The 27,757-nt window shown below is 43.7% G+C and overlaps 2 protein-coding genes across 2 annotated transcripts in view; one reads left to right on the top strand and one right to left on the bottom strand.

The window, feature by feature from the left end:
* Window positions 1–9,240, bottom strand: part of CFAP44 (cilia and flagella associated protein 44) — a 72,193-nt gene extending 62,953 nt beyond the window's left edge. Inside the window, exons 1-5 of the mRNA XM_056858167.1 lie at window positions 9,210–9,240; window positions 4,825–4,899; window positions 3,908–3,982; window positions 1,275–1,449; window positions 41–203 (exon numbers count right to left, since the gene is read on the bottom strand). Coding sequence (XP_056714145.1) covers window positions 41–203; window positions 1,275–1,449; window positions 3,908–3,982; window positions 4,825–4,899; window positions 9,210–9,240 — 519 coding nt within the window. The remainder of the gene's footprint in view (window positions 1–40; window positions 204–1,274; window positions 1,450–3,907; window positions 3,983–4,824; window positions 4,900–9,209) is intronic.
* Window positions 9,241–12,378: 3,138 nt separating this feature from the next.
* On the top strand, window positions 12,379–27,503 carry ILDR1 (immunoglobulin like domain containing receptor 1). The gene is made up of 8 exons (XM_056858619.1): window positions 12,379–12,449; window positions 16,151–16,321; window positions 19,396–19,545; window positions 20,101–20,220; window positions 21,269–21,415; window positions 23,025–23,129; window positions 25,160–25,977; window positions 27,439–27,503. The coding sequence occupies exons 1-8, from the start codon at window positions 12,386–12,388 to the stop codon at window positions 27,478–27,480; spliced, it is 1,617 nt and encodes a 538-aa protein (XP_056714597.1). The 5' UTR covers window positions 12,379–12,385; the 3' UTR covers window positions 27,481–27,503.
* Window positions 27,504–27,757: the final 254 nt, after the last annotated feature.

Raw genomic sequence — 27,757 nt, 5'->3', positions numbered from 1 at the left:
TCAAGAAAAAGATCTTCCAAGATAAAATAAATAATCTTACCGTGATGACTCCAATCCCTCCACCACTTGAGCTTCGAAGGTATCTTTGACCCTTTAATTTCAAGTCCAGAAGAACTACCTGGTTGCCAGCTATGTAAAGAAGTGTTGAACTATCCATCACCTGGAGGTTTGCTCGTTTAATGCAGTCATAACCAAAAGAGTGCCTGAGGAACTGTCACTAAGGAACAAAAGTGATGCTATCATCTAGGTTGATTTCATTCAAGTAATAATAAAGACATCAGTTTAACGAGAAAGGCCCTATATTTGCACTATTCTAACTAAAAGGCTTTTCTTAAAGTTGTGTCCAATAGATGGGGGCACGGTATGTTTTATATATAAATGAGAAGAAGAAAAGATTAATCATTTTAAAAATGTGTAGCCTATTCCCATTCATCCTTAAAAAAATTTGTAATACTTCTGCCTCAATTATATTACTAATAAAGCTCAGTTCCCTGTAGCACTTAAGCACTGTATAATTTGACATTTTAATTTTTTTATTTAGAAAACACAAAGGCGTTCACCACACCTGTTGCCAGTGAAGCCAACTGAGATGCTGTCCCCTCCCTTGGGATGGTATTGTTTCCCAAATAACAACATGGAGTGGGCTAACACTTCCTTGGGTCACCACAGTCTGAGGGGTCTAGCTGTGATCTGTGGTATACCTGCACATGGGTTGGGAAGAAATCAAGCCAGGCTACATGCCCACCACTCTGGCTGCCATTTTATCTTCACAAAATCCCTGTAAGGTATGGCAGTCTAACTTTCTTTCACTACGCCACTTAATCAGTGTTATCCAAATTATTACTTTGATCTATGTGACTAAAATTTTCTAATTGGCATGAAGTCAAGTCAAATTTATTAATACGGTCAACTGACCAATCACTTTCCAACACATCAAAATTTCCAGACTAAATTTCCAGAATCACAGACGGCCCATACAAATAAAGGTGTAAGATCAATAAAAACAACCCCTGGTTAAAATTATCACCTTAAAATTGATGAAATTGTAAAATATTATAACAATCATTCTCTAATAAAGTTCTGCGTATTTTAATAGCAACCGTGCAGAACTTGGCAGTTTGGAGCGTAAGCTGAGGACCTAAAAGGAGCTTCTTTGCCCAAAGCTCAACTGACTCTTCAGGGAAAATTGGTATGAGGTTTGAACATTACCTGACTGTTTATTATAAAAGGAAATTCAAAACCTAAATTCCTACACCATGGTAAAAAGTGGATACATGAGAGTGAGCATGTCAACTGGTATCCCAGAATCCAGAGTCACATCCGGGAAGGAGAACAAATCTTCATAATTATAGAAGAAGCTTTCGGAGATTTTCTTCTCTACTTTTACTGGTTTTTTCACTGGTTCTGGAGGCTTTATAATCTCTATATGCTCCTCTTCCTCCTCTTCTTCTGGATTTCAAAAACATCAGCATAAAGAAATCTTCTTTTCAGACAGATAAGATACTGGCAAGCATGTGATATGTTTGTAATGATTTTGTTACTCCAACAAACCAATAATGCGTAAAATGATTTATTCGGATATTGAAAACCTGCTACCAAATGTCTGTACCTGTAAAATACTTTTGAATCTAAAATTGTGAGAATAGAGTTGTGATCCTATACACCTTTACTTGGGAGGACAGATAAGACAGGGTTGTAAAGAATTTCTGGACAGGCAATAAATATTAAACGTTCAGAGAGAGAAAACATTATGTTGAGGCTTTAACAAAGTGGGGAGAGGAAAGGCAAGGACTGATTCTATGATCCACTGGAAGTACTTGATGGGCTGTCATATAGAGGATGGTGCCGAGTTGTTTTCTGTTTCCCCAGAAGGTCGGACAGAGCCAAAGGGTTAAAATTAAATTAGAAGAGTTTCCATCTAGACATTAGGAAAAAATTTCTAACTGTTAGAGCGGTTCCTCAGTGGAACAGGCTTCCTCAGGAGGTGGTAAGTGCTCCTTCCCTGGAGGTTTTTAAGCAGAGGCTAGATGGCCATCTGTCAGCAATGCTGATACTATGAACTTAGGAAGTTCATGAGAGGGAGGGTATCTTGGCCATCTTCTGGGCACTGGGTGTGTGTGGGGGAGGTAGTTGTGAATTTCCTGCATTGTGCAGGGGGTTGGACTAGATGACCCTGGTGGTACCTTCCAACTCTATGATTCTATGATCTCCTGGAAGTCTGCATAAGACTTCAGCTTCTGGAGTGAAAACAGTTCATTGGAGTAAAGAGTAGTCACCTGGAAGAAGAACAGTAGTAGTGGCAATGAACTGCATTCATGTATCAGCCTGCCCAGAAATTAGCAAAGCTTGATTATCACACAACTTGAAAAGAAGGGTGTAGATGACACTGAGAGAAAATAGGAAATAAAGCTATTCACATGCTATATATCGGAAAAGGAGGGTCTCTTTAAAAGTGATGAAGGCCTAGGAGGCATTCTGAACCCACTTGGGGAAAAAGCCAGTGGTACAATTGCAATTCCAAGTCAAAATGTATGGGCTGCCTATAATTCTACACCTCTTTTACCTGATATAATGATGAAAAGGATTCTTGGATGACTTACACTGTATCACTGATTGATCTGAGTTGCAAAAGCAACAAAACTGGGCTTATTCACATACATTATTCTGAGACACAGTGGAGGCATATTACCTAATACACCCCCCCCCCCCAAAGAGCACTTTGCTCTGCTGGAGAAAACGTACTGGTGATCCCTGGCCAGAAAAGTGTCCTGCTGTCCTCAACCAGGGCCTTCTCAGCCCTGGCCCCAGCCTGGTGGAATTCTATGCCTAGTTAGATCAGGGCCCTGCGGGACCTCAAACTTTCCCTTCTTTGTGTTTTAGGGTTATTTGTTGGTTGAGATCTCCCCTGGTTGGCTGCCTGACACTATCTGCCGATAGTGGAGCTTGTCATATTTTGATGTTTTAACTGATGTAAATTAATTAATTTTAAATTGTACTCAATTTTGTTTTATTGTACGATATTTGTGTTGTGAGCTGCTCAGAGCCTGATCTAGTCAGGAATGGGCAGCATAGAAATCCAACAAATAAAATAATAGGTGATATTACCTAATAGGTCATTTGCTGCATGAGCACAATCAGTGTCCTTGCACTGTTACTAGAAACCAGACTAGCACAGCCACATTGTTCAGTTTCTAAACAGGATGGTGCTGGAATTAAGCCCCCCAAATGCAGTTCATGACATAGTGCAGAAAATTAATAACACTGATTATCAAAGTTCGGAGCAGCCAGAAGTTCATGCTCTCCATGGTTCTATGGGTTAATTCCTTATCAAATAAATTGTCATACTAACACGTATCTTACTTTTTTGACTACCTTTGTAACAGCCTACCATCAGTTTTGTTGGAGGGCAGATTTAAACAAATTCCCCAGTCTGAAAGGGTATGTCTTTGTGGGACTAATGCTGTTGTGTCTATTTTGCATGTATTGTAATCTTTATTCTGGACCTTGATCTAATTTGCTGGCGCCCTGGATTTCTTAACTTTCTGGAAGATCATCTGAATTTCTGGTTTTATATTTACTTTTTAGTACCAATGAACAGATTATATTATCAGTGGCAAAATTCCTATCTATTGCAGTTAGAGTGCAATTAAAAAGGGTTAAGTTTTATAACAGGGTATTTTACTTATCTTTTAAGATCTATCATGTTTCATTTATGCACAATGGTCACTAGAATGGAACTGAAATAAACTAAACTAAACTGGAACTCAAGTCCGCAGCAAAACTCTGTAACTTGAATCTGAGCCCATTAATCCTAGAAAGTTACCTCCATATTTAAGCTTAGATTATGAGAATAGAGGTTGACTTTAACATGCATGTCTCAGGACCAAAGATTGCTGGCAACACTCACTATCACTGCCAGAACTGGCATCCTCTTCATCTTCATCAGCTGCCTTTTCTTCTCCCTCAGCAGATGGTGACTTTTCTGCAAACAAGAAAATTATCCTCTCCATTTTCCTTTAACAAAGACGCTAAAATGTTTTATTTGTCTTCCTTGAAAATAAAACTAATTTAAATAAGGATTTTTAGTTATGGCTGATGGAACACAATAAGGCATCCTGGAAGAAAACTCTACGATACAGTGAAACAGACCAATACAATAGCAAAACAAACAACTCCCTGTGGGCTAATAATAATACACACTGAGCTTAGAGACTTCTAGCTTCAATGGGATAGCCTAAGGAAGTTTTTGTTCTTAACTTGCCATCTGGGAAATCAAATTATCTGTGGCAAAATATACCATGCATCCAGCACCTTCTAGCAATCTGGATTAAGACAGAGATGACAAGCAGTGCTGGCAAAATTAAAATAAGCCTAAATGGCAACTGATTGTCAATACACTGAAGGACAATCGAAAAGGGCAGCTATGAAGCTTTGATTGCCCCCAAGGACAGATTCAAATGGAAGACAGCAGCAAGTGACGTGACTGGAGCCCTCCACAGAGATAGCTGCAGCTTCCTCGTGATGTTTCATATTATAGCAGTAGTACAAACAAATGGTATCATCCAAGGAAAGCCAGCCCAGAGATATGTATTACATTACTCATCCATGTGCTTCTTGTCATGTTTGAAGATTGTAGCAACTGATGGCCATGAAATATAATAAGAAAGCAGCCCTTTTGAATTCCTCAGGAACCTGAATACAAGACAGCCAATGAAGCCCTGGAAAACCAACCTTGAGAGAAATACATATATATTTTACCATTTGTTACGCGGTAAATGCTACCTGAAGCTTGATAGTCCATATGAAATGGAAAACAGTGCTTACCTTCACCTGCTTTCTTTGCTCCTTCATTTTGACTTTCTGTACCTGAAGCCCCTTGTCCTGGTTTTTCATCCTGGTCTACAAACAGAATAACAAATATGGCTAGATCCACCAACAGGAAACACACAGTACACATATTTCACAGACAATTTTGCAACTGTTGCTGGAGTGTTAGGCAGTATATGCTGTAAACCTACCAGTCTTATCGCAAATACATAGGATGATACTAGTATGTATCCCCATTTTAAATTCAGTTTCTAATAAAGCTGACAAACTGTAGATTTCATAGATCTGTTTAGATAATAGAGTAATTCATATAATTTGCATTTCTATACAAAAGTTCCAAACTTGTACAGACAAAAAACACCCAAAATGATGTAAAGAGAAAACCTAAATTCAAATTCAAGAAACAGTATTTTGAGTGTTTTTAGAAAATTAAGGTTTGCTAATATTGGAATAGCAGATGTATTACATTAATAAATCTTCATTCATATAGTTCCTATTTTTTTTCCATTTAAAATATCTCCACTGAGCCCCAGGTTTTAAAATAATCTCCTCTATATTCCAGTCTTTACACTTTGGAATAATTCCCTATTGCTAGATAAACACCTCACATAACATTTACTTGGGGGGGAAAGGAGTTCAGTGATAAATACTTATCATATTTTTAGATCTACATATTTATAGCATATATTAGTTAATTGGCTATTTAGCACTGGAGAAGCTTTTTAGTATGTTGTGCTGCTTACTGTTGAATATATTTCATTGTTATTATTCAAGTGTACTTTTACTTTGGTTACTCCATTTTTGGAGCTTGCTCACTCAGACTTATTTGGTTATCTAATATGCTACCTTACAGCTACCATAAGGAAGAATGCTTCCAAAATTTCCCTATTATAGCCAAACTGCTGCTGTTTACCTTCAGCAGTCACAATACAAAACACTTAGGGGCGACCATGCACACGGCTGAAAGGTTCTTTTTGACGTTTCCACTGCAGCCACTTGTCCCAATGCTTCCCAGGTCAATAACTTTTACAGCCTGTTCTCCCAAAAGTAAGCCTGCTTGAGTTCAGTACGATTTATTCTCTAGAAAATTGTGTCTGTAACCTAGTAAGTGGGTTGTCTTTAGAATGCGGCAAAAACCTCAACAAAACTTCAAACATTTTTGTACTTGTATTATTATTTTCACAATCTTGGAGGACCAGAATGCACCAAAGGCCACCACATAATACTACAGTCATATAACAGGTTGGTCATCATTATTATCGGGTTGGATAACTGGTTGGTCTTATTTTATCTCCCTGTCTCTTCAATCTATATCCAGAACATATACTGTATTTTCTGGCGTATAAGACTACTTTTTAACCCAGGAAAATCTTCTCAAAAGTCGGGGGTCGTCTTATACGCCGGGTGTCGTCTTATACGCCGGATGCTGAATTCCGAGCCAGACTGGAGAATCTGCCTGGGGAGCCGCCTCCGCTCTGTCCATGTCCGCCGGAGGAGGGAGGGGAGGCGAGCCCGGCGAGGGCGCTCACTGCCCGGCTCGGAGTCAGAGCCAGGCACGCTGGGGTGCACGGAGGGAGGTGCTCGGCTGCGCTCCAGCGGCAGTGCAAGGCAGGCAGGTGGCTGGCTGGCCGGCTGGCTGGGGCTGCCACTCTCTTCTCCCGGCACAGGGTGTTTTGGCTGCCGCCTAGCACACCCAACATGCCCCCTTTCCTCCCCGGCCTCCGCTTCAGCTTCTGTCTTTATGGGTTTCCCTCCCCTCCAAACCCTCCTTTAGCCCCGCCCTCAGCGGGCCGTCAGCTCAGTCCTCCCCTCGCCTTTAGCCTCACCCTTCTCGAGAGCCCTTACTCTCGCCCCCGTCCCCCTCTTCTTCCCCGCTGCCTTCTCCCCTCGCCGACTCCCCCCGAGAGCCACGTCCCGCCGCTTCGGGCTCCCACCCTCCCGCCAGAGCCCGGGGCTGAGCCTTGGCTACAGCCAGCGTCTCTGGCTGCGGGGCTCCCGCTGCCCGGGGAGGCTCCCTCCCTGCCTCGCCTCCAGGATTTGCTCCTGCCGGGCCGGGTCGGCACACACTCTTCCATGCCGGGAGGTCGGTCCCCGGCCTCCTCCTGTTCCTCCCGCCAGCCCCGCCTCCCGGCGCGCTGCCAGCTCGTCCAGCCGCCCCCGCCCCCTCTTTCTCCCTCCCCGGTAAGTGGTGTTGTTTCCCCGGGGGTTGAGCCGCCCCAGGAGGACCGGGGGTGGCCGCGGAGTTGGGGCGCAGTCCCGAGGGCCTGCCCCAGGCCGCGGACTCGGGTTGGGCCGCTCCAGGAGGTCTGGGGGCGGCCGCGGGGTTGGGGCGCAGTCCCGAGGGCCGGCCCTAGGCCGCGGACTCGGGACAATCCCAAACTCTATATTTTAACTGTAAAAATGGGGGGTCGTCTTATATACCCAGTCGTCTTGTACGCCGGAAAATACGGTAATTAGGAAAGCTGGATTAGATTTAGATGAAGGTGGAGTGAAAATTGGAGGGAGGAACATTAATAATTTGAGATTTGCTGATGACACTACATTATTGGCAGAAAATAGTGAAGATTTGAAACGACTACTGCTGAAAGTTAAAAGAGAAAGTGCCAAAGCAGGTCTACAGCTGAACATCAAGAAAACAAAACTAATGACTACGGGAGAATTACGCAACTTTAAGGTTGACAATGAGGAAATTAAAATTGTTCAAGACTTTCTCTTCCTTGGCTCCACCATCAACCAAAAGGGAGACTGCAGCCAAGAAATTAGGAGATTGAGACTGGGAAGGGCAGCCATGAAGGAGCTAGAAAAGATTTTGAAGTGTAAGGTTGTGTCACTGGCCACCAAGACTAGATTAATTCATGCCATCGTATTCCCTATTACTATGTATGGGTGTGAAAGCTGGACAGTGAAGAAAGCTGATGGGAAGGAAATAGATTCCTTTGAAATGTGGTGTTGGAGGAGAGGGTGACGGATGCCGTGGACTGCCAAAAAAACAAACCAGTGGGTTCTAGATCAAATCAAGCCTGACCTGACCCTAGAAGCTAAAATGACTAAACTGAGGCTGTCGTTTTTTGGTCACGTCATGAGACGACAAGAGTCACTGGAAAAGACAGCCATGCTAGGAAAAGTTGAGGGCAGCAGGAAAAGAGGAAGACCCAACAAGAGATGGATTGACTCAATAAAGGAAGCCACGGCCTTCAATTTGCAAGATCTGAGCAAGGCTGTCAAAGATAGGACATTTTGGAGGGCTTTCATTCATAGGGTCGCCATGAGTCGGAAGCGACTTGACGGCACTTAACACACACACACAACTGGTTGGTCACCATTATTATCAGACCTGGGACCAGTCTAACCCAGGGCTTCTCAATTTTTTTCCCCTCACGACCCCTTTGCGCCTGAGAAATTTTTACGCGGCCCCAGAGATATAGGTATAGAAAAGACGTTCAGAAACCTTTTACCGTTGCCAAATTTTTCACAACCTCCACATTCAGCGACGTGGCCCCACACGAGGTCACGACCCACCGTTGAAGAAGCTTTGGTCTAACCCGCCTCACTGAATCGCTATGAAGATTTTTTTTTACTTATTCGTTTTTACCTTATATTTTTTATGTTATTGTTAAACGATGTGATTAATAATTTTGTTTTTTTTTAGTTTTTTATTGCTTTTTATAATTAAACACACACAAAAAGAAAAAGAAAAAAGAAAGTATAAAACAAAATTAAAATCATAATTCAATACAAAAACATAGATTATACAGTTCACAGTGGGTAGCCGTGTTAGTCTGTTTGCAGTAATCAAAAAGGGCAAGAGTCCAGTAGCACCTTAAAGACTAACAAAAATATTTTCTGGTAGGGTATGAGCTTTCGTGAGCCACAGCTGCTCACGAAAGCTCATACCCTACCAGAAAATATTTTTGTTAGTCTTTAAGGTGCTACTGGACTCTTGCCCTTATAGATTATACAGAGCACTATTACATCCATTGCTAATACATTGTTTACTATCCTTTGTAAAATACATAGTGCCGGGCACTAGGTGATTAATAATTTTGGAAAAATAATTAAAAATTTATTTAAATTTTATTTTATTTTAAAAAAAAATTTTTAGTTTTTTTTTTTAAAAAATGTGGACGAGGAATGATACGTAGTGTCCTGAGCTCCTTTAAAGGAAAAGTAAACATCTAATACTCTGAAGCAACCTTCCCTTGTTGTAGCCTGGAGTTCCTGGGGCCTTTGGATGGAGTCCTAGAGATCCCTCTTAACTGTAAGCCAGTTGCATTGGATTGGCTCCACTTTACAGAAAGGGAAGATTTCAGTGTTCAGGGGTGGGGGGCTCCCTGGAGGCAGTTCCTCCCAACAACCCCCTAAAAGTTCAAAACTTCTCGTACCTTTTACCTCGCTTTCCCCCTTCGGCTCCATAGCCTGTTTACGCCGGTTGCCAAGCAACTGGGCGCGCTAAGGCTCCTGGGAAACGTAGTTCTAAGGAGGCGCGGTAAGAAAGAACGCCTAATGCCCGGTCCTGGAGTCAGGGCCTGCTTGTTCTCCGTCGCTCATGCGCCCTTGTTCCATATTTTCTGTAGTCATATGTAAGTGTAAAGTGCTGTCAAGTCGCAGCCGACTTATGGCGACCCCTTTTAGGGGTTTTCATGGCAAGAGACTAACAGAGGTGGTTTGCCAGTGCCTTCCTTCCTCTGCACAGCAACCCTTGACTTCCTTGGTGGTCTCCCATGCAAATACTCACCAGGGCTGACCCTGCTTAGCTTCTGACATCTGACGACATCAGGCTAGCCTGGGCCATCCAGGTCAGGGCAGTCATATGTACGCGTGTGTGTTAAGTGCCGTCAAGTCGCTTCCGACTCATGGCGACCCTATGAATGAAAGTCCTCCAAAATGTCCTGTATTTGACAGCCTTGCTCAGATCTTGCAAATTGAAGGCCGTGGCTTCCTTTATTGAGTCAATCCATCTCTTGTTGTGTCTTCCTCTTTTCCTGCTGCCCTCATATGTATACTCTGTATACATATAATTCACAGTGGGTAGCCGTGTTAGTCTGTTTGCAGTAGTCAAAAAGGGCAAGAGTCCAGTAGCACCTTAAAGACTAACAAAAATATTTTCTGGTAGGGTATGAGCTTTCGTGAGCCACAGCTCACTTCTTCAGATACAGCTAGCTCATACCCTACCAGAAAATATTTTTGTTAGTCTTTAAGGTGCTACTGGACTCTTGCCCTTTTTGACTTCTGTATACATATGTATACTCTGATGTAAATTGGCTGGCAGCCTCAGTCGCTGGGCGGAGGCAGGGTCAATCGCAAGGCTGGTGTCGTTGTCCACAGCTTACTCGGAAATTCAATTCCGGCATGAAATTGCTTTATTTTTCTTGCTGTTTTTTTTTAATGAACAGAGACTCAGAGCTCAATAGCAATTGCACAACAGGCGAAAGGTGATTCCCGAAGCCAGGGAAAGCCTCGCCTGCTTTGGCAGCACTTTTGGTTGGGCTGCTGAGCTATTACAGCTGTCGAGTGAGCAACAGTTTAGCGGCTGCAAGTTTTCTCCGCGTGCAAATACAATTGGGGACAGAAGAGCTGCGCGTGCTGGATCATGAGCGTTTGTGGGTGCTGCTGGAGGCTTACCAAATGGGAATTAATACCCCCCCCCAAAAAACCTATTATGCAGTCGCCAAAGGTGGAGGATCTCTGATGAGAATTCGTTAAGAGTACCGTAGGGGAATCAGAAATACGATGCACGGACGACCTTTGCAGAAGCAATGGGAGGCTGAGGCTGTGCAAAGTTTGCAGCGTCGAATGGAGGATTGGACTGAAATCCCAACGCACACTCAGTTGGGAGGGAATCTCATTGAACTCAATAGCACTCACTTCAGAGGTCAAATACAGCCGTTTGGGTCTTGCTTTAAACTGACCTTTCCTTGTAACATCTGGGCCCCTCCCCCCTCATAGCTTGCAATAGAAATGTCTCTACTTGAGATATATAAACATCATAGGGCTGCCAGTAAGCGTGAAGAAAAATGCCCTGCCTTTTAAATAGAGGCTTAATGTGTACGAATGGGCAGTTGAAGCTCTTCTGGACATGAAGGTCAATAACGTGCCACTGACATTTTTCTCCAGGCCTGCTGGTGAAGCCACACGCTTCAAGCGGGGGCTGGTTTATGAAAACTTGTTTTGGAAATAAAGCGTTAGCTTGTTAAGGCGTCTCAGGGCCATTTGTGCATGGGAGCTTTTGCCTTGGATTTGCCGCTCTCTAGGTGCACATAAAGGTGCTCAATAAAGGAAGCCGCAGCCTTCCATTTGCAAGATCTGAGCAAAGCTATCAAAGATAGGACATTTTGGAGGACTTTCATTCATAGGGTCGCTATGAGTCAGGTGCGACTTGACGGCACTTAACACACACACAGGTGCACATTTCCCCCCATCTAAATTCTCAAAACTCAACAAGAAACCCCCATGCAGAATTTTGAGAATTCGGGTGGGGAAAATGTGGATCTAGAGAGCGGCAAATCCAAGCCAAAAGCTCCCGTGCATAAGAAGGCTCCGACTCGGCGGCAACTTTCCTTTCTCTGTGTGTGTGCGTTAAGTGCCGTCAAGTCGCTTTCGACTCATGGCGACCCTATGAATGAAAGTCCTCCAAAATGTCCTATCTTTGACAACCTTGTTCAGATCTTGCAAACTGAAGGCCGTGGCTTCCTTGATGGAGTTCCATCCACCTCTTGTTGGGTCTTCCTCTTTTCCTGCTGCCCTCAACCTTTATTGAGTCCATCCATCTCTTGTTGGGTCTTCCTTTTTTCCTGCTGCCCTCAACCTTTATCGAGTCCATCCATCTCTTGTTGGGTCTTCCTCTTTTCCTGCTGCCCTCAACCTTTATCGAGTCCATCCATCTCTTGTTGGGTCTTCCTCTTTTCCTGCTGCCCTCCCCTTTTCCTAGCATGACTGTCTTTTCCAGTGACTCTTGTCGTCTCATGACATGACCAAAGTACGGCAGCCTCAGTTTAGTCATTTTAGCTTCTAGGGTCAGTTCAGGCTTGATTTGATCTAGAACCCACTGGTTTTTTTTGGGGGGGGGGGCCGTCCAGGGCATCCGTCACCCTCTCCCCCAACACCACCTTTCAAAGGAATCTTATTTTCTTCCCATCAGCTTTCTTCCCTGTCCAGCTTTCACACCCATACATAGTAATGGGGGATACTTTCCTTGCTAACCAAACTTTAAAAAAGGAGGGGCGCCCCCCTCAGGCGGGAGGAAGAGCCGCAGGCGGGCGGCCGAGCAGGAGAGACCGGAGGCGGGGCTTGCCCGGGCGGTGGAGGCGCGGCGCGCGCTGCACCTGGCGGGGCGTAGCTGCAGGGCGCGCGCCGACAGGTGCTGGAAAAGTTCCAGGGGAGAGCCCAGAAAGGAAGGCGCTGCGGGCAGCGTCTAGGGGCCCCTTCCCCGCCAAAGAGAGCCGGCTGCCCCAGCGGTGACCGCAGACAGCAGCCGGAATCTTGCTCACCTGAGCAGTGGCCACCTGGGGGGCGGGGGGGAAGTCCTAAGCCGAGGCTGCGGGCAGCGAGAGGAGGCGCCATGGCCTGGAACTGGCGGTGGGGGCAGCAGGTGCTCCTGCTCGGCCTCACCTGGCTCTCCGCAGGTGAGTTGTGGGTGGGGTGGCCCCCTCCGAATCCCTTTCCTTTTTCTTTTCTTTAATTCTCGCATCGGTTACTGGTAGGTGACCGTACCTGAGCTTTGCCCCACCTGTTCCTCCTTTCGTTGTCGTGGCTTCCTCATCAGGCACGTATCAGATCCCTCTTCCCCCCTCCCCTTAACCCGTAAGGGGCAATTGCGAAATCTTTTCGCTTTTGTCAAGAATGTCTTTTACTGGGGAGATTTCAGGCTAGGAATCAAATATGTTCGGGGGTTCCAAATATTGTCGAAGGCTTTCACGGTCAGAGTTCACTGGTTCGTGTAGGTTATCCGGGCTGTGGGGCTGTGGTCTTGGTGTTTTCTTTCCTGACGTTTCACCTGCAGCTGCGGCGGGCGTCTTCAGAGGAGTAACCCTGAAGGACACAGGAAAGAAAATACCAAGACCACGGTTACACAGCCCGGATAACCTACAAGAACCAGTTCTGGGGTTCGTTTGCAAAAAAAATCTCCTTGTGAAAAGTTTCAGTAGTTTGTTTCCAGGTAAATATATTTAAAATGTAATGCTAACCATTATTCAGCCATCTTCATTTTCTATCTTGCACTGATATTATTCACTCAAACATCTAAATACAGGTTGCAGTCTTGTTGTTGAAGATTTGTGCATCTTCTTGTGTGTGTGTTGTTGTTTTTTGGAAGTAGCTCATACCGTGTTGAATAAGACTCCCTAATAAATTCCTAAAATAGTTGTTTCATGTATGGCCTGAAATATCTTTTCTTTCTCTCCCTCTTTTTCCTTTTTTAGGGGGAGGTAGGCTTATTTTTCTGAATATCCAGTCTGATGGGGAACTTGGAAAGCTTCCTGTTGTTGTGATATTTTGGTTGGACCCAACGTTGATTTTGGAATTTAGCCATAGCTCAAATGTCTGTTTACAAACTTTCCTTATTAATTGTTATCAGGATTATAGCCCCAGTCAACTTGTGAAAGTTACCTAAAGTTCCTGCTTCACAATTGCCATTTTTAGCAGGTAAAGTAACTTTGTACTGTGATAAAAAAGGAAAGTGGTGGCATCTTGAAGACTAACAAAATGTATTCCAATTTGAGCATATATGAGTCAAGAGCTCACTTCATCATATGCATGATTTGTACTCCCATATTTTCTGAAAGAGAAAAGTTCAAAAGAGTTATCAGATTAATATCTGGTAGAAAACAGACAAAAATGTTCTGTAGCCCTTTAAAGAAAGCTTGCATTTCTAAGCATAATTGGTTAGAAATCAGTCCCATTGGAATCATTCCAATAGGAATTGCTTCTGGGTCAGTGTTGGGCTTCAAAGAATTAGTTACCACAAAAGGGGGAAGAGGGTGTGTACCGTTCCCTCTATCAAAGCTCATGCACTTTGTGTTGGAAGGTGAAGAACAGGGCAAGGTCTCTTTTCACCAAGTATACCAGTACTGTAGAGGGACCAGTAGAGCTAGTAAGGCTGACAGGTCAGATCCTTCTATACCCCTTCCCTTGTCTGTTCTGCGACTATATATTGAATCTCAGATTGTTAATCATAGAGACTTTCTTCCAGCTGCCCCTTCAGTTTGTTCTACCTCCATCCTCTCTATATTTTATCATCTTCTAGATAGCCATTCTAACCAATTTCCTGTCTTGTCTTTCCTATCACAGTATAATAGTTCTTCGGCTTTAAAGAATCTGCTTTTCTTTCTTAAAACAACAACCTTCCCTCCACTAGCATGTGCAAGAGAGCAACCTTCCCTCCACTAGCATATGCAGAGCTCTATCTTAACATTTTGATGAAAGGTTGCGCCTTCAGGAGGGGTCACATGAAGCTGCCTTATACAGAGTCAGACCATTGGTGTCTTGAAGTCAGTGTACTGTCTGGTCTGACTAACATCGACTCTCCAGGGTCTTGGTTAGAGGTTCTTTGCATCATCTACTTCCTAATTCTTTTAACTGGTGATGCTGGGGATTGAACCTGGGACTTTATGCATGCAAAGCAGATGCACTGCCGCTGAGCCACCATCCTTCCATAGGGAAAAAGGAATGGGACTGGTAATCTGTTCAACTCTGCTTTACATTTTGTAACCTCTCTAGTATATCCATCTAAGAAATACTAATTAAAGCAATTTAATTTGAATCCACAAAGGCAAAATTGCCAAGAGAGAACACAGTTGTTTTTTCTTAACTTTCTGGCTTTGTTGCATTATAAGCAAAAGCGGTTCTTAAGGGGGAAGTGAGGGGAAACCCAATATACTCACCTTACTTTAAATCTCTGCCCATTCATTCCTTTGTGTGTGGATTAGAATTAAAGGCACTTCCTACCAGGTACTGTTCACCTGTTGAGCACATATTTATGTTACGTTATCTCAAGTGGTGTGGCAATCTTTGGTGGTGGCAATTTTGTTAACACTTTTTTGTGTTATCTTGTTTACCCATGATAAAGGAGCCACAGGAGCACGGCTAACATAATGTATACTTAAACCTTTTTAAATTTGTCAGGCTACCGTTGTTCTGGAGGCAGGTTTAATACACTTCAAGCGCACAACCTCCCCTTGTTACCAATAAGACAAAAGTCATTCTTATTCTCTTGTCTAAATTCAATTCCATGTGGTTAGCCATTTTAGTCTATACCAGCAGAATAAAATAGGTGTCCAATGGCATTTTAAAGAAAATTTTTTTATTCCAGCACAAATTTGCACGAGTCAGAACTTCATCAGGTCACAGGAGTGTAAATCAGCCAGGCCAATTTACATGTACAACAGAAAGGGGTTTGGGGGTTATTAAAAGAAGCTGATCCAAACAAGATCCAGTCCAAAAAAGCTATCATTTCACTTTCTGAAAGGTTGTTAGGCAAGCAAAATATAAAACCCAAGTGCAGGATAAGAGAAACAAGCAAATACAGGAGGAAGTTGTATACTTCTGTAATGTCCTGTCTCATTTTATCTTAGCTTACACTTATCTCCATTCACCCTGTGCTTGTTTTTATTGTCGTGCCACCCTGGATTGAATGTATGAATCTGGGTAGTTCCATGAGAGTAAAACAAATTATGCAGGTCTAGCTGGGCTAAATGTGAATATTCTTAGTTCTAGCAGGTATGGTTTCCAAACACAGACAGGCTACAGACCTGAAAATGTGGAGAAGCTGCTTGCCCTGTTTTTTGTTTTTGTTTTTAATTATTACGCTTCTTTATCTTGGTGTGAGGGAACACAAGGCTAAGGCAAGAGGTGGTTTGCCAGTGCCTTCCTCTGCATAGCAACTCTAGTATTCCTGGGTGGTCTTCCATCCAAATACTAACCAGGGCTGACCCTGCTTAGCTTCTGAGATCTGACATGATTGGGCTATACCATGCTGCCTTCCCTCCCTCCCAGTAGCACTTTAGAGACCAACAAGAGTCTCCAATCTTGACTGTTCTACTGCAGACCAACATGACTACCCTCTGAAACTATCTACGGTTGTGGGTTTGTTTCTCCCACCATCACCTACATGGACCTACAGCAGATGACTGCTAGTCTGCCAAGTGCCAATCAGTATTCCTAACCCAAGTGATGTGCCAACTCTTAAGAAAATTCCATTTAACTAGCTCTTTTACTACTATGAAGTCTGTGCATCCTTCTTGCTGGATTTGGAGACTGTTGGCAAATATTTCCCAAAGGGTAGACTTTCATGCCACTTCAAACTGTTTTCTTGTGTTCTTCATTGCAGGCTGTTTCTCCCTTTTGGTGACCGTGCCGGTTATTGAGCGTTACACAACTTTATTTGCTTCTGTGACTCTCAGGTGTGACTACAGCACCTCTGCTCAGCTGCAGGATGTGGTAGTTACCTGGCGCTATAAGTCCTTCTGCAAGGATCCCATCTTTGATTATTATTCTGTTGGTGAGTTCTAGCAAATGCTGCTGTTAAGGAGCATCCTCTACAGAGAGTGGCAGGAAGGTGGGCACTCTCCAGGCATAGGAGCTCTTTCATCTTTTGCCAAATCCAAAATATCTTCCTCTTAAACCATGTCCTGTGTGTCACTGCCCCCTGTCCCCCAAGGAGGTGAGGTGGGTGTAGAGATGTGAAGGCACAGAAAAACTCAGGAAAAACCTATTCCCCCCCATTTTTCTGCAAGGCCTTTTCCCCATTTTCCAACGGAAAAATCAGACATTTTGGGGAGTACTGAAAAAAACTGATATATTTTTCTTTTGGAATGAATGAAATTCTTTTAAAGACAAGGTGGGCATGCTGTAGACATATACAGCTCTTAAATCCAAGATGCATTTCTATGCATAGAAAGGTACATAGGTTTCATGAGGGGACCATGCAGGGCTTTCATTGGGGGTTACCGCACTTGTATTCCCAGCGATGTATTAAGAGTTTGAAAATGCTATAAAAAATACCGTTCGCACTTTCTATGTATTCCCACCGATGTATTAAGAGTTTGAAAACGTTATAAAAAATGTCCGCACTTTGTTTGGCCCCTTTAGCTGTGAAGACGTCTTCCAACCATTTATAAGCCGTGGTATCCAAAAACCCTTTTAAAGCGATGTTTTTTACAACATTTTCAAACTCTTAATACATTGCTGGGAATACAAAGTGTGGTAACCCCCATTGTTTCTCAACAGTTGTGCGCCTTCTGTTGTCTTCTTGACCTGACATGATTGACCTTTTCACCTCTCCGTCAGACCACTGTGACACATTTACCCACAGATTGGGTAAAAAGTAGCTTTTTGGCTTACCTTGCAGGAGGGAGAAAAAAAAGATTAGAAGGAGGTAGGGCAAAAACTGTACCAAAGCCTCGGAGGAAAACTCTGAAGGTATTGAGAACTGAGCTCTCTCTAACCAGATAGTAAAAATTACCATTCGTGGGCTAAGACAGCATAGGGTGCGTCAGCTTGCAGTTTTCTCTCAAGTATTTGGGTACATTTGCAATTTTGCTTGTACAAAACTAAGGCATTTTTAACTTGTAAATTCCATAAATATGTCAAACGTTGTAATTTTATATACTAAGTAAGTTTATAAATGATGTATTTCATGTTGGTAAAATTAGTTTAGGTTTGATAGGCAGTAAGTTCTGCAAATATTTCCATTTCCATAAAGAAACCATATTTCTTTCCCCACGGTTTCAAAATTTTGCTTCTTTTGGTGGGTGGCAAGCAGAGACGGATCTTTCAGAAGTGAGATTCTGCTTTCCCCTTATAGGTTCACCTGTTCCTTAAACTCCAGCTAAAGGAAATTTTTATTTGCCCAGGATTTTATTGAACCTTTTCTCCTAGCCGTGCATTATCTGTAGCTGTTTGTATATGACTGCCAATGTTTAATGGATCTTACACTCTCTTTAACTTTCTCTCTCTTTTTTTTTGCTGCTCTTTTTCAATATAAATTTAAGCTTATGCTAGCATTTAACTTGTTTTATGATTTAGGGCTGTTTGGCTGTGTAGTATTAAAATGAGAACTAACTTTGAAAAGCTGTATTTGGAGGGCTATAACTATCTTGTCAAGATTGTTATCCACTTGATCTACATATCTCATAAGATTTTGTACAAACTGAAAAACAAAGGGAATGCTGTTTCAGGGTCCCGGTTGTCAGAGGGAAAGGGGAAATGTATGTTTTTCACGTGTACCTGTGGGATCTCCTGATTTCAATCCTTAAGAGAATTAGTGTAAAATTTTACGTTGGTGGTGTTTGATGTCTAAAAGGCTCAACAATGTACCTAAGATTAATCTGGTAAATGCTGAAAACATGAACAGGACAAAGAGTGCTCCATGCTCACACTGATAAGATAAAAGCCATTTGATACATATGTAATACTTTCTTCACTGGCTTCCTCTTTCTTCTAGTACTCCTCTAGTCACCCTGATGCCAGAGGCGCTATTTTGCTCCTCCCTGTTGAAAGAGGAGCAGGGCCCTTGGCAACCATGTCTTAGCTGGCCAGCCAAAGTTTGTGAATCCCCCTCATTGTTACCCTCTTCGTTTTCTAACACTAGTGCTCCCACCACCCTACAGATGGAGACAATTGGGGCCTAAAGGCCAAAGGAGAATATGGGTGGGTGCAGGCTAAGTTGTAAGCAGCAAGATATGAGACCTTAATTCCAGATAGGTAGCAGGATAAAACAAAGTCCAAGACCCCTTGAAGACAGATGATGCAATCCTAGGAAGAGTCAATTAAAGAGTCCTTTTTAAGTCCATGGGCTTAGAAGAGGATAACTCTTGTTTAGAATTGCACTGAAACAAAATTTATTCCGCTGTGAGCTTTCATGATTCAGAGCTCACTTTGATGGATTTAAACATCTATGCATCTAACAAACAGGATGGGGCGGGGGGCGGGTGTTACAAAGAGAAGTTGGTCTAAAACAAGATTTAATACAAAGTGTGATCAGTTCACTCAAAATGAGTGTGGGAAACTCCCAGTTCTTGTTGAGCAGACACACTGTAAAACTTAGTGAACAATGAAAAGAGATAAGCAGATACAACAGGACTAATTAACAGTTCAGCTGTAGCTCTATAACTTTATTTTGTATTTGTTTATCTCTTTTCATCCTACATTAGGTTTTAAATTTAGCATATCTAATAATAATCTTTCTATTATGTATATAAATGGGTCTGATGCATTTACACCCCTATGCATCTGATTAAGTGAGCTCTGAAACACGAAATTTTCTACTGGGATGCATTTTGTTACTATTTAAGGTGCTATTGGATTCCTGTTCCAATGTCAATCCTTGCCTCCCTGAAGGAAAATGCAGAAGCTTACAAACTAACAGAACTTAGAAGCGATTCATTTTTTCAGGATTTCCATTCCACCCATACCTCCCCAAATTTTTTATGGCTGTCATCGTTAAATGTTTTCTTCATAGCATGTGTGATCTTTTTCATCTCTTTTAAAAGCTGATACCATGTGAATATTTTGCATGCTCTACTTGGAAAGGCTATAAATAAATCAGTATTCGTTTTGCACTTGTTTTGTTAGCCTATCAGGCTGGGCTAGCTATTGGCCAGGATCCTTCCAATGACTGTAATGACAACCAACGGGAAGTGCGCATTGTAGCTCAGAGAAGAGGACAAAATGAACCTGTGCTGGGCATTGATTACAGACAGCGGAAGATCACAATCCAAAACCGTGAGTCGCCAACAAGATATTAAAAGAAAGAGGGTGCACAATTTTAATAACTGTCCAACATCTTGTGTGGAAAAAGTTGGACATCCCAATTTATGGCTTCACTGCTTCCAGGGCTAACTTTTCTGTCAAGAGTTCATGCTATCCTGGCAAAAATATGTCTATGTTGAGGCGACGGCTAAAGGAGTGAGTGTCATTATTACTGCCCATGATGGCTAAAGAAAATTTCCATATCCAGAGGCAGTAAACATCTGAATGACAATGCTAGGGGGTAACATGAGGGGAAGACTCTGGCCTCTATTCCCTGTTTGTTGGGCCAACACATATGTCCCTTAGGAGTGGGAGGTTCTGTTACTTTGAATACTAAGGGAGAGAAAATTGCTTCACATAGTGTAAACCTGTATCTTGTGGAGATCAAGGATGATCATAATTCCAGCACTCTCCAGGTCTGTTTCCAGTCAACTCCTTTTGCAATTTAAAACCTTCTGTAGCTGTCTAAGAAGAACTCTAATACCAGCCAATCATCTGCCTTCATTATACTGTATTCCTTCTCCGTAGGTGCAGATCTTGTGATCAACGAGGTGATGTGGTGGGACAATGGAGTCTATTATTGTACCATTGAGGCTCCAGGAGATACATCTGGTGACCCCGATAAAGAAGTGAAGCTAATTGTTTTGCGTATGTAGTTGCCATTTTGGTTTCTTTCCTATCAGGATAATTTTTCTCTTCTGCTTTCTTTTAGAAGATAAAGAATGGAGTCCACAAGAGGGCATGTTCTGAACATAGACATTTGCTCAAAAGTCTGTTCCACTGAATTCAGTAGAGTTTGCTTTCTGATAAGTAAGGCGAAGATTTGTAGCCTTAGGGCCAAGCTAGGCATGACATGTCTGCTACAGGGATGCCACTGCCATTTTAAAGTGATTTTAAAATGCCTCTAGAGTCCTATCTTGATTGGGCCCATAGTGCAGCACGCTTAGGGGCTCTTCTCTCTCCCCCCCCCCCCGTGTTTTTTAAAGTGCTGAAATGGTGCACATGTACACCCACACACAGATGATTCGACACTTGAAAAGATGCAGGGGAGGGAAGCAAGAGCGCCTTAGCTCGCCACAGGATTGCCGCATTTCTAAATCACTTTAAAATGGCAAAAGCCCCTTGTCGGACATGAGGATGGCATCACATCTAGTTTGGCCCTTAGCCTAAAAGTCTAACAGGTGGTGGGTGTGCAGGCTGGGATACCAGCCGTGTCATTGGCAGAGGTAAGATAACAGTTTTCTAAGACAGGATTTGTCAAGACAAGCCAGGATTCACTGATTGCATGCCAAATCTTGGTTTCACTAAGCACAGTTTAAAAAAAAAAAAAAAAAACACGCACATGGTTTTTCCATTAGGTTTGAACTTACTTCCAAGGCAACTGCCTTTCGACTGCGGAGATGAGCAGCAGAGCACCAAGTACACTTTTCATGATAACAAGGGAAAATCAGCCTGGCTCAAAATGGATGAGAATGCCAGTTAACAAATCACCTATTTTGTTTGGAACAGTCAAACTAGTCTTGCCTCCTTCCCCCCTCCCTCGGGTGTCTTTTTGATGGTAAACTTGAAGACGGGACTTGGGCCCGCATTTGATATGGAAGAAGAAGCATCTTGGGGATGGGGAGGAAGCTGATCTATAGATACTTAGCCAGAAGTAGAGCAGCCTTCTTTATGGTCCCTCTTCTCATGCAATCAGATTGGCTGACGGTGATGTTGATTGTCCTGGGCGGCCTCCTCCTCCTCATACTGATTGGGGTGTGCTGGTGCCAGTGTTGTCCTCAGCATTGCTGTTGCCACGTCCGCTGTCCCTGCTGTCCAGACCGCTGCTGCTGCAATGAAGAAGGTAAAGCGCAAGCAGGTTTTCTACTCTATGTATTGATTTTCCCCCCCTTCCAAAAAATGTACTAAGAACATAAGAAAGGCCCTGCTAGATCAGACCAAGGTCCATCAAGTCCAGCAGTCTGTTCACACAGTGCCCAACCATGTGCCTCTAGGAAGCCCCCAAACAAGACGACTGCAGCAGCATTATCCTGCCTATGTTCCACAGCACCTGCTATTGTGGGCATGCTCCTCTGATCCTGGAGAGAATAGGTATGCACCCTAAGAACATAAGAAAAGCCCTGCTAGATCAGACCAAGGGCCATCAAGTCCAGCAGTCTGTTCATACAGAGGCCCAACTAGGTGCTTCTAGGAAGCCCCCAAACAAGACAACTGCAGCAGCATTATCCTGCCTATGTTCCACAGCACCTGCTATTGTGGGCATGCTCCTCTGATCCTGGAGAGAATAGGTATGCACCCTAAGAACATAAGAAAAGCCCTGTTGGATCAGACCAAGGGCCATCAAGTCCAGCAGTCTGTTCATACAGAGGCCCAACTAGGTGCTTCTAGGAAGCCCCCAAACAAGATGACTGCAGCAGCACCATCCTGCCTGTGTTCCACCGCACCTAAGATAATAGTCATGCTCCTCTGATCCTGGAGACAATAGGTATGCATCATGACTAGTATCCATTTTAACTAGTAGCCATGAATACCCCTTTCCTCCATGAACGTGTCCACTCCCCTTTTAAAGCCTGTCCAGGTTGCTTTCATACACCCTTCAATGACCAACAAGCTATCTATTTTATATACATTCATCAATGATAAACTCCATTACATATATGTAAGCTTTTGAGCTGTTGTACAATTATTGTAACATAAATGCATAAGCTTTTGACAGGGTTTCGCAATTAAGAATCAGTAAGACTTCATAAGCAACTAAGATCCTCCTGTGCATTTAAAGCAGCAGACTTTTGAGGAGGCAACAGTGAAACATGGAAAAATAATTGTGAAACCTCGTCAAAAGCTTATGCATTTATGTTATAATATTTGAATAAAAGCTCAAAGCTAGACATTGCTTCAGCAGCAACTTGGGTGTAACGGAGGCCTATGAGCAGGGTCTGCACCACTGCCACATAAATTTTGTTATAAGAGAGTAGGGTGGGGTTGGGCAGGTTTGTAGTAGGAGGTGGGGTGGCTTCAGGGTCTTCTAATGTTCTCCATGACATCAGATTCGAACTTCAGCATAGGCTGAGGTCGCTAATCTTTAACTGATTTTTAAAGAAATGCACAGGGGAGAATACATTTCCTGAATGTATATGAACACACATGAAGCTGCCTTATGCTGAATCAGTCCATCAATGTCAGTATTGTCTACCCAAACTGGTAGCGGCTCTCCAGGATGTCAGGCAAAGGTCTCGCACATCACCTGTGGCCTGGTCATTTTAAACTGATCATGCCAGGGATTGAACTTGGGATCTTATGCATACAAAGCAGAGGCTGTTCTACTGAGCCACAATCCCTTCGCAAATCATGGCCAAGGGCATTTGCCCGTCTCTGTTTGCTATGGCTAGCTTGTAGTGATAACTCTACAAAATCCCAGGCAGATAATGAATATTGCTTTTTCCTTTCTCTAGTCCTGGAACGACACCGCTTCATGAAGCAGGCTCGGCATCTTTTACCATGGATGAAGCATCACTCTCAGTCATCTTCATACCAACTCAACCCACTGTTGCAGCGAGGTAGGGCCGTTGTTCCGAGCATGGGGGAGAGCAGGTGGACCTTTTGATGTAGTATGTTGGCCCTTCCTTCCGGGCAAAAGTTTGTGATTTGGCTTTATAATGCTGCAGGAAAGGTTCCGAGTGCCAGGTAAAAGGTCCCCTGTGCAAGCACCGGGTCATTCCTGACCCATGGGGTGACGTCACATCTTGACGATCTTCACGTTTACTAGGCAGACTTTGTTTATGGGGTGGTTTGCCAGTGCCTTCCCCAGTCATCTTCCCTTTACCTCCAGCAAGCTGGGTACTCATTTTACTGACCTCGGAAGGATGTAAGGCTGAGTCAACCTTGAGCCGGCTACCTGAAACTGACTTCCATCGGGATCGAACTCAGGTCGTGAGCAGAGCTTGGACTGCAGTACTGCAGCTTTTACCACTCTGCGCCACAGGGCTCCTTCCGAATACCAGGAGGGAGTGTTTATATCCCATGCACTGGCAGTTGGAGAATGCAAGCGTGTAATTTTGTAACTGGCGCAGACTTCAGTGTTCGTTTGAGTCTTGCCATCCCTTCAGAAAAAAAACACAAAACGCTCTGGTTCAGGTAAATTTGAAAATGCATTGTCAGAGCCTTGTGAAACCAAAGAAGCCTGAGTGGGATTGAGCAAGACTCCTAGGGATCCAGAGAACTAGTGTTTTAACATTCTACCTTTCTTCTCATCCATCTGCTATGTGATCAGCAGAAGCCGTCTATAGTATATGATGCAAGCAAAATGTTTGCATAACTTTTTCCAGTTGCAGAATTCTGATCTTCTTGTGTAGGGTGTTTTCACCAGGGATGCTTTGCGTAGAGTAGGCATAGGCCCGATTATAGATAGGCCTTAAAACAGCACTGACACATAAAGGAGGTATTGTTATTTGGCCCCAATATGTGTAAACACATATGTGTTTGGCGGCAATATGTGTAAACACATATGTGTTTGGCAGCAATATGTGTAAACAAGTGAAGGCAAATGGTGGTGCTCTGTATGTGTGTGTATGGGTGAGTGTGCGAGAAAGAGATCTTGTTAGTAGCAAAAGAAATGGGAAAATGTGTTCATCGTATCCCCCTCCCATTTACTGGGCTCCAAGGCTATTTTCTTTGATCTTGGAACTAGAATTGTTAAATGTGTTTAATCACCATCCTGGGGTTGAAAGAGTCATATTAAACTTTCACAAATTAAAACTCAACTGTTGCCTTCAGGTCTCGCATATACTTAGCCTGTCTGCATCCCCATAAGCCCAGCATTAATTTTTTTGATTTGAATTAATTACTCGTAATTTATTTTCCTTCCGGGTATAATTGCACTTAAATTCCAGTTTGTCAAGTATTTATTTAATGCTGGTTTGAAGAACTTCTTATGCAAGGAGTTCCCCAGGAATTTCCACTACATAAACAATAAGGAAGCCTTAGTAAAAACTTGTGAGGATGGAGGTGTGAGTTTGAAAACATAGTATCCCCCCCCTTTTTGTGTGTGTGTGGACCCAGTAGAGAAGCGAATTAATGCAGCTGCAAAAAATGCTCTCTCCGACCTTCATTTATCCTGGAAGAACGCTTCCTACCTTGACTCAGCCAATCTGGCCTTGTGGAATCTATGCCACTGTAGCCTCCATTGTATGGTTTATTGTATGTATTACCTTGTGCTGTCGTCTTCTACTTTTGCAGTCTATTTTCTGTAATGGTTAGGGTATGTCATGTGTTAATGTTTTTAGCTGCATTGTCTTCTAATTGTATAATCCTAGTCATAAGAACATAAGAAAGGCCCTGCTGGATCAGACCAAGGCCCATCAAGTCCAGCAGTCTGTTCACACAGTGGCCAACCAGGTGCCTCTAGGAAGCCATCAGATATTGTATGCTGTCTGACTCACTGTTTTTATATTTTGTAATGTGCCTCAAGTCTCAGTGAAGAAAGGCAGGCTATAAATGAAGTAATTTTTAAAACAATGCTTAATGGGAAACCTTGTACCTTTTCACAGACTTCTCTTGACTGGTGATACCTTTTTTCCATGTTCTCTAGATGTGTCTCTGCAGAGCAGTCAGCAAATGATGCCTTCACTTGGCCAGATGCCTGCTAACAACAAGGTCTTGGATCTCCTTGAGTCAGAGATCAAGAACCTCAACTTGTCCCAGCCCCTGCTGCCTTCTCATCATGTTGGGGGCAGTCAGAACCCTAGTATGCTGTCTTCTCTGGGCTCAGAGATTGTGGAACGCAGAGTCATCCACTTACCTCCCATCGTTGAACGCGTCCCATCCTCTCAGAGAAACAGCATCTCATCACGTCCGCAGCAGTCTATACGGACTCCTAGACCTCGAAGCAATACAAGCGAAGAAGAGAGGAGATGGAGACGTCTGTCCTTGGATGAAGTTTCCCAGTCCAGCTATGATCCGGAGTCTTTGGACAGACAGCGAGACCATAGAGTCGAAAGGCGAAGAAACGAGAGCCGTCACGATAGGTTCCAGAGTTCCAGGCCGGATGCGCCGTCCATGTTTCATGGCAGGAGCAATCTTGAGGCCTATCCTGCAGATTCCAGAAGGGAGTACTCTGGCCGGCCGTACTCTGACCAAAGATATCAGCGTTCAGGGAGGCAGGCTTATCAGCACCTCAGTAGGAGGGAGAATGATCACCGGAGCGGCCGACATCGCAGCTATTCTCCACCACCCCGCCGGAATTCCTGGAGCTCTGCTGAAGATTATGAGCACTTCCAGGAGAATAGCAGGCGACTTCGCCAGCACCGTTCTCAGGACTGGCCAGAAGAGAAACCCCCTAGTTATCGTTCCATAGAAATCACTCCAACCAAAAGCAGCAAATCCAGATACCCTACAGAACAACAATCGGTAAATAAACCTGCCTTTATGCCAATAAAGGTATTGATTGTTTGATTGATAAAAATAAGCCTTGATTGATGAAAAGCAGCTTCCATGAGTGCATGGATCGGTGGGTTGCTACATCTGTTGAAGTCTGCAGGCCCAATTGGATGTAGAAAAGGAAGCACGTGGCAATATGAACATGCTCTTGGCTCTTTCTTTCATGTCTGCCTATAGTGGGCTGTTAAATTAAAAAAAACCTAACATGTCATTTACCTGCCCCATTACCTTGAGCAGTCTATCTGTGGGACGCTTTTTCGGCTAGAGGACATGGAGGCAAGATTAGCAACCAAGCATTCAAGCAGAAGAAGATGGACAAGTAGTGTTTAAATTATAGTAGACTGGGCCACCTGCTGTTGTACTTGGCTCCCTGAGCTACTGCTTTTAAGAGAGTACAAGATGACCGTACTTTCATTAAGACCCCCCACCCCAGTTTCTGCACTGGGAGCAAGGATGGCTTGTTGGGGCATGTTAAGAGACAGGGGAGGGACTGTGGCTCAGTGATAGAGCATCTGCTTGGTATGCAGAAGGTCCCAGGTTCAGTCCCCGGCATCTCTAGTTAAAGGGACTAGGCAGGTAGATGATGTGAAAGACCTCTGCCTGAGACCCTGGAGAGTTGCTGCCAGTCTGAGTAGACAATACTGACTTTGATGGACCAAGGGTCTGATTCAGTATAAGGAAGCTTCATGTGTTCATGTGTGTTCAAAGAGCACTGATAGACTTCACAGTACTGTGAGTTGCCTGTCTATATGACATCTGTCTTCAGTCAGAGGTGGGTTTATAAGCACAGTTAGTCAGAAACAGATTGCCCCAAGGGGTGAGAGGTTAGTGAATAGCACCCATCACTCAGATATTGGTTACTGTGTTGGGCTAGGCTCTAGGAGACCCAGGTTCAAATCCCCACTCTGCTATGAACACATGAAGCTGCCTTATACTAAATCAGACCTTTGGTCCATCAAGGTCAGTGTTGTCTACTCAGACCGGCAGCGGCTCTCCACGGTCTCAGACAGAGGTCTTTCACATCACCTACCACCTGCCTGGTCCCTTTAAACTGGAGATGCCAGGGATTAAACCTAGGACCTTCTGCATGCCTACCAGATGCTCTACAAACTGAGCCACAGTCCTGCCTTGCCAAGCAGATGCTGGGTGATCTTGGGCCAGTCCCATGCACTCAGCCTACCACTACCTCACGGGGTTGTCGTGAGGATAAAATGGAGGAGAGGCTAAAGATGTACTCCACTTTGGCTCCCCATTGGGGAGAAAGGGTATAGATAAATAAGTAACATCAACCTCAGCCAGGCTGTGGTTGAGTTAACCCAGTGCCAGTTTTAGCCAAGTAAAGGTATTAGTTAAATTCAGGGCAGGGTCTGTGAATGATCTATTGCACTCTCTGCCTTGTCTTCTTAATAGCACTTTCCTTTTCTTCTCTAGGAAAAAGGCAGTTCTCGCAGCGGTAGGAGCGTTGTCATTTAGACTCTTTGCTTCACCACTGCATCAAATGGGGTAGCTTCATTTCTATGAACAGAAGACTTTTTTCTTTGGCCGAGGCTGTTAACTGTTGGGTGAAAAACACCATCCAGGGATTTGTGCCTCCTCATCACCTTCAGCCTGCCTCTTCTGGGATGCTTCGATTTCCACCAAGTTCTGGAAGTCCCGATTCCTTCACGAAGGCATCCCTTTGCCTTGAAACAAAACTCCCTTCTAAGAATCAGTTGTGTCTTCCCTCCTAAGGATACGGAAAGAGTCCGCC

Source organism: Euleptes europaea, chromosome 12, assembly GCF_029931775.1.
Source record: "Euleptes europaea isolate rEulEur1 chromosome 12, rEulEur1.hap1, whole genome shotgun sequence".
Taxonomy (NCBI): Eukaryota; Metazoa; Chordata; class Lepidosauria; order Squamata; family Sphaerodactylidae; genus Euleptes; species Euleptes europaea.
The sequence above is the reverse complement of the archived record's forward strand: the minus strand, read 5'-3'. Positions and strand labels throughout refer to the sequence as shown.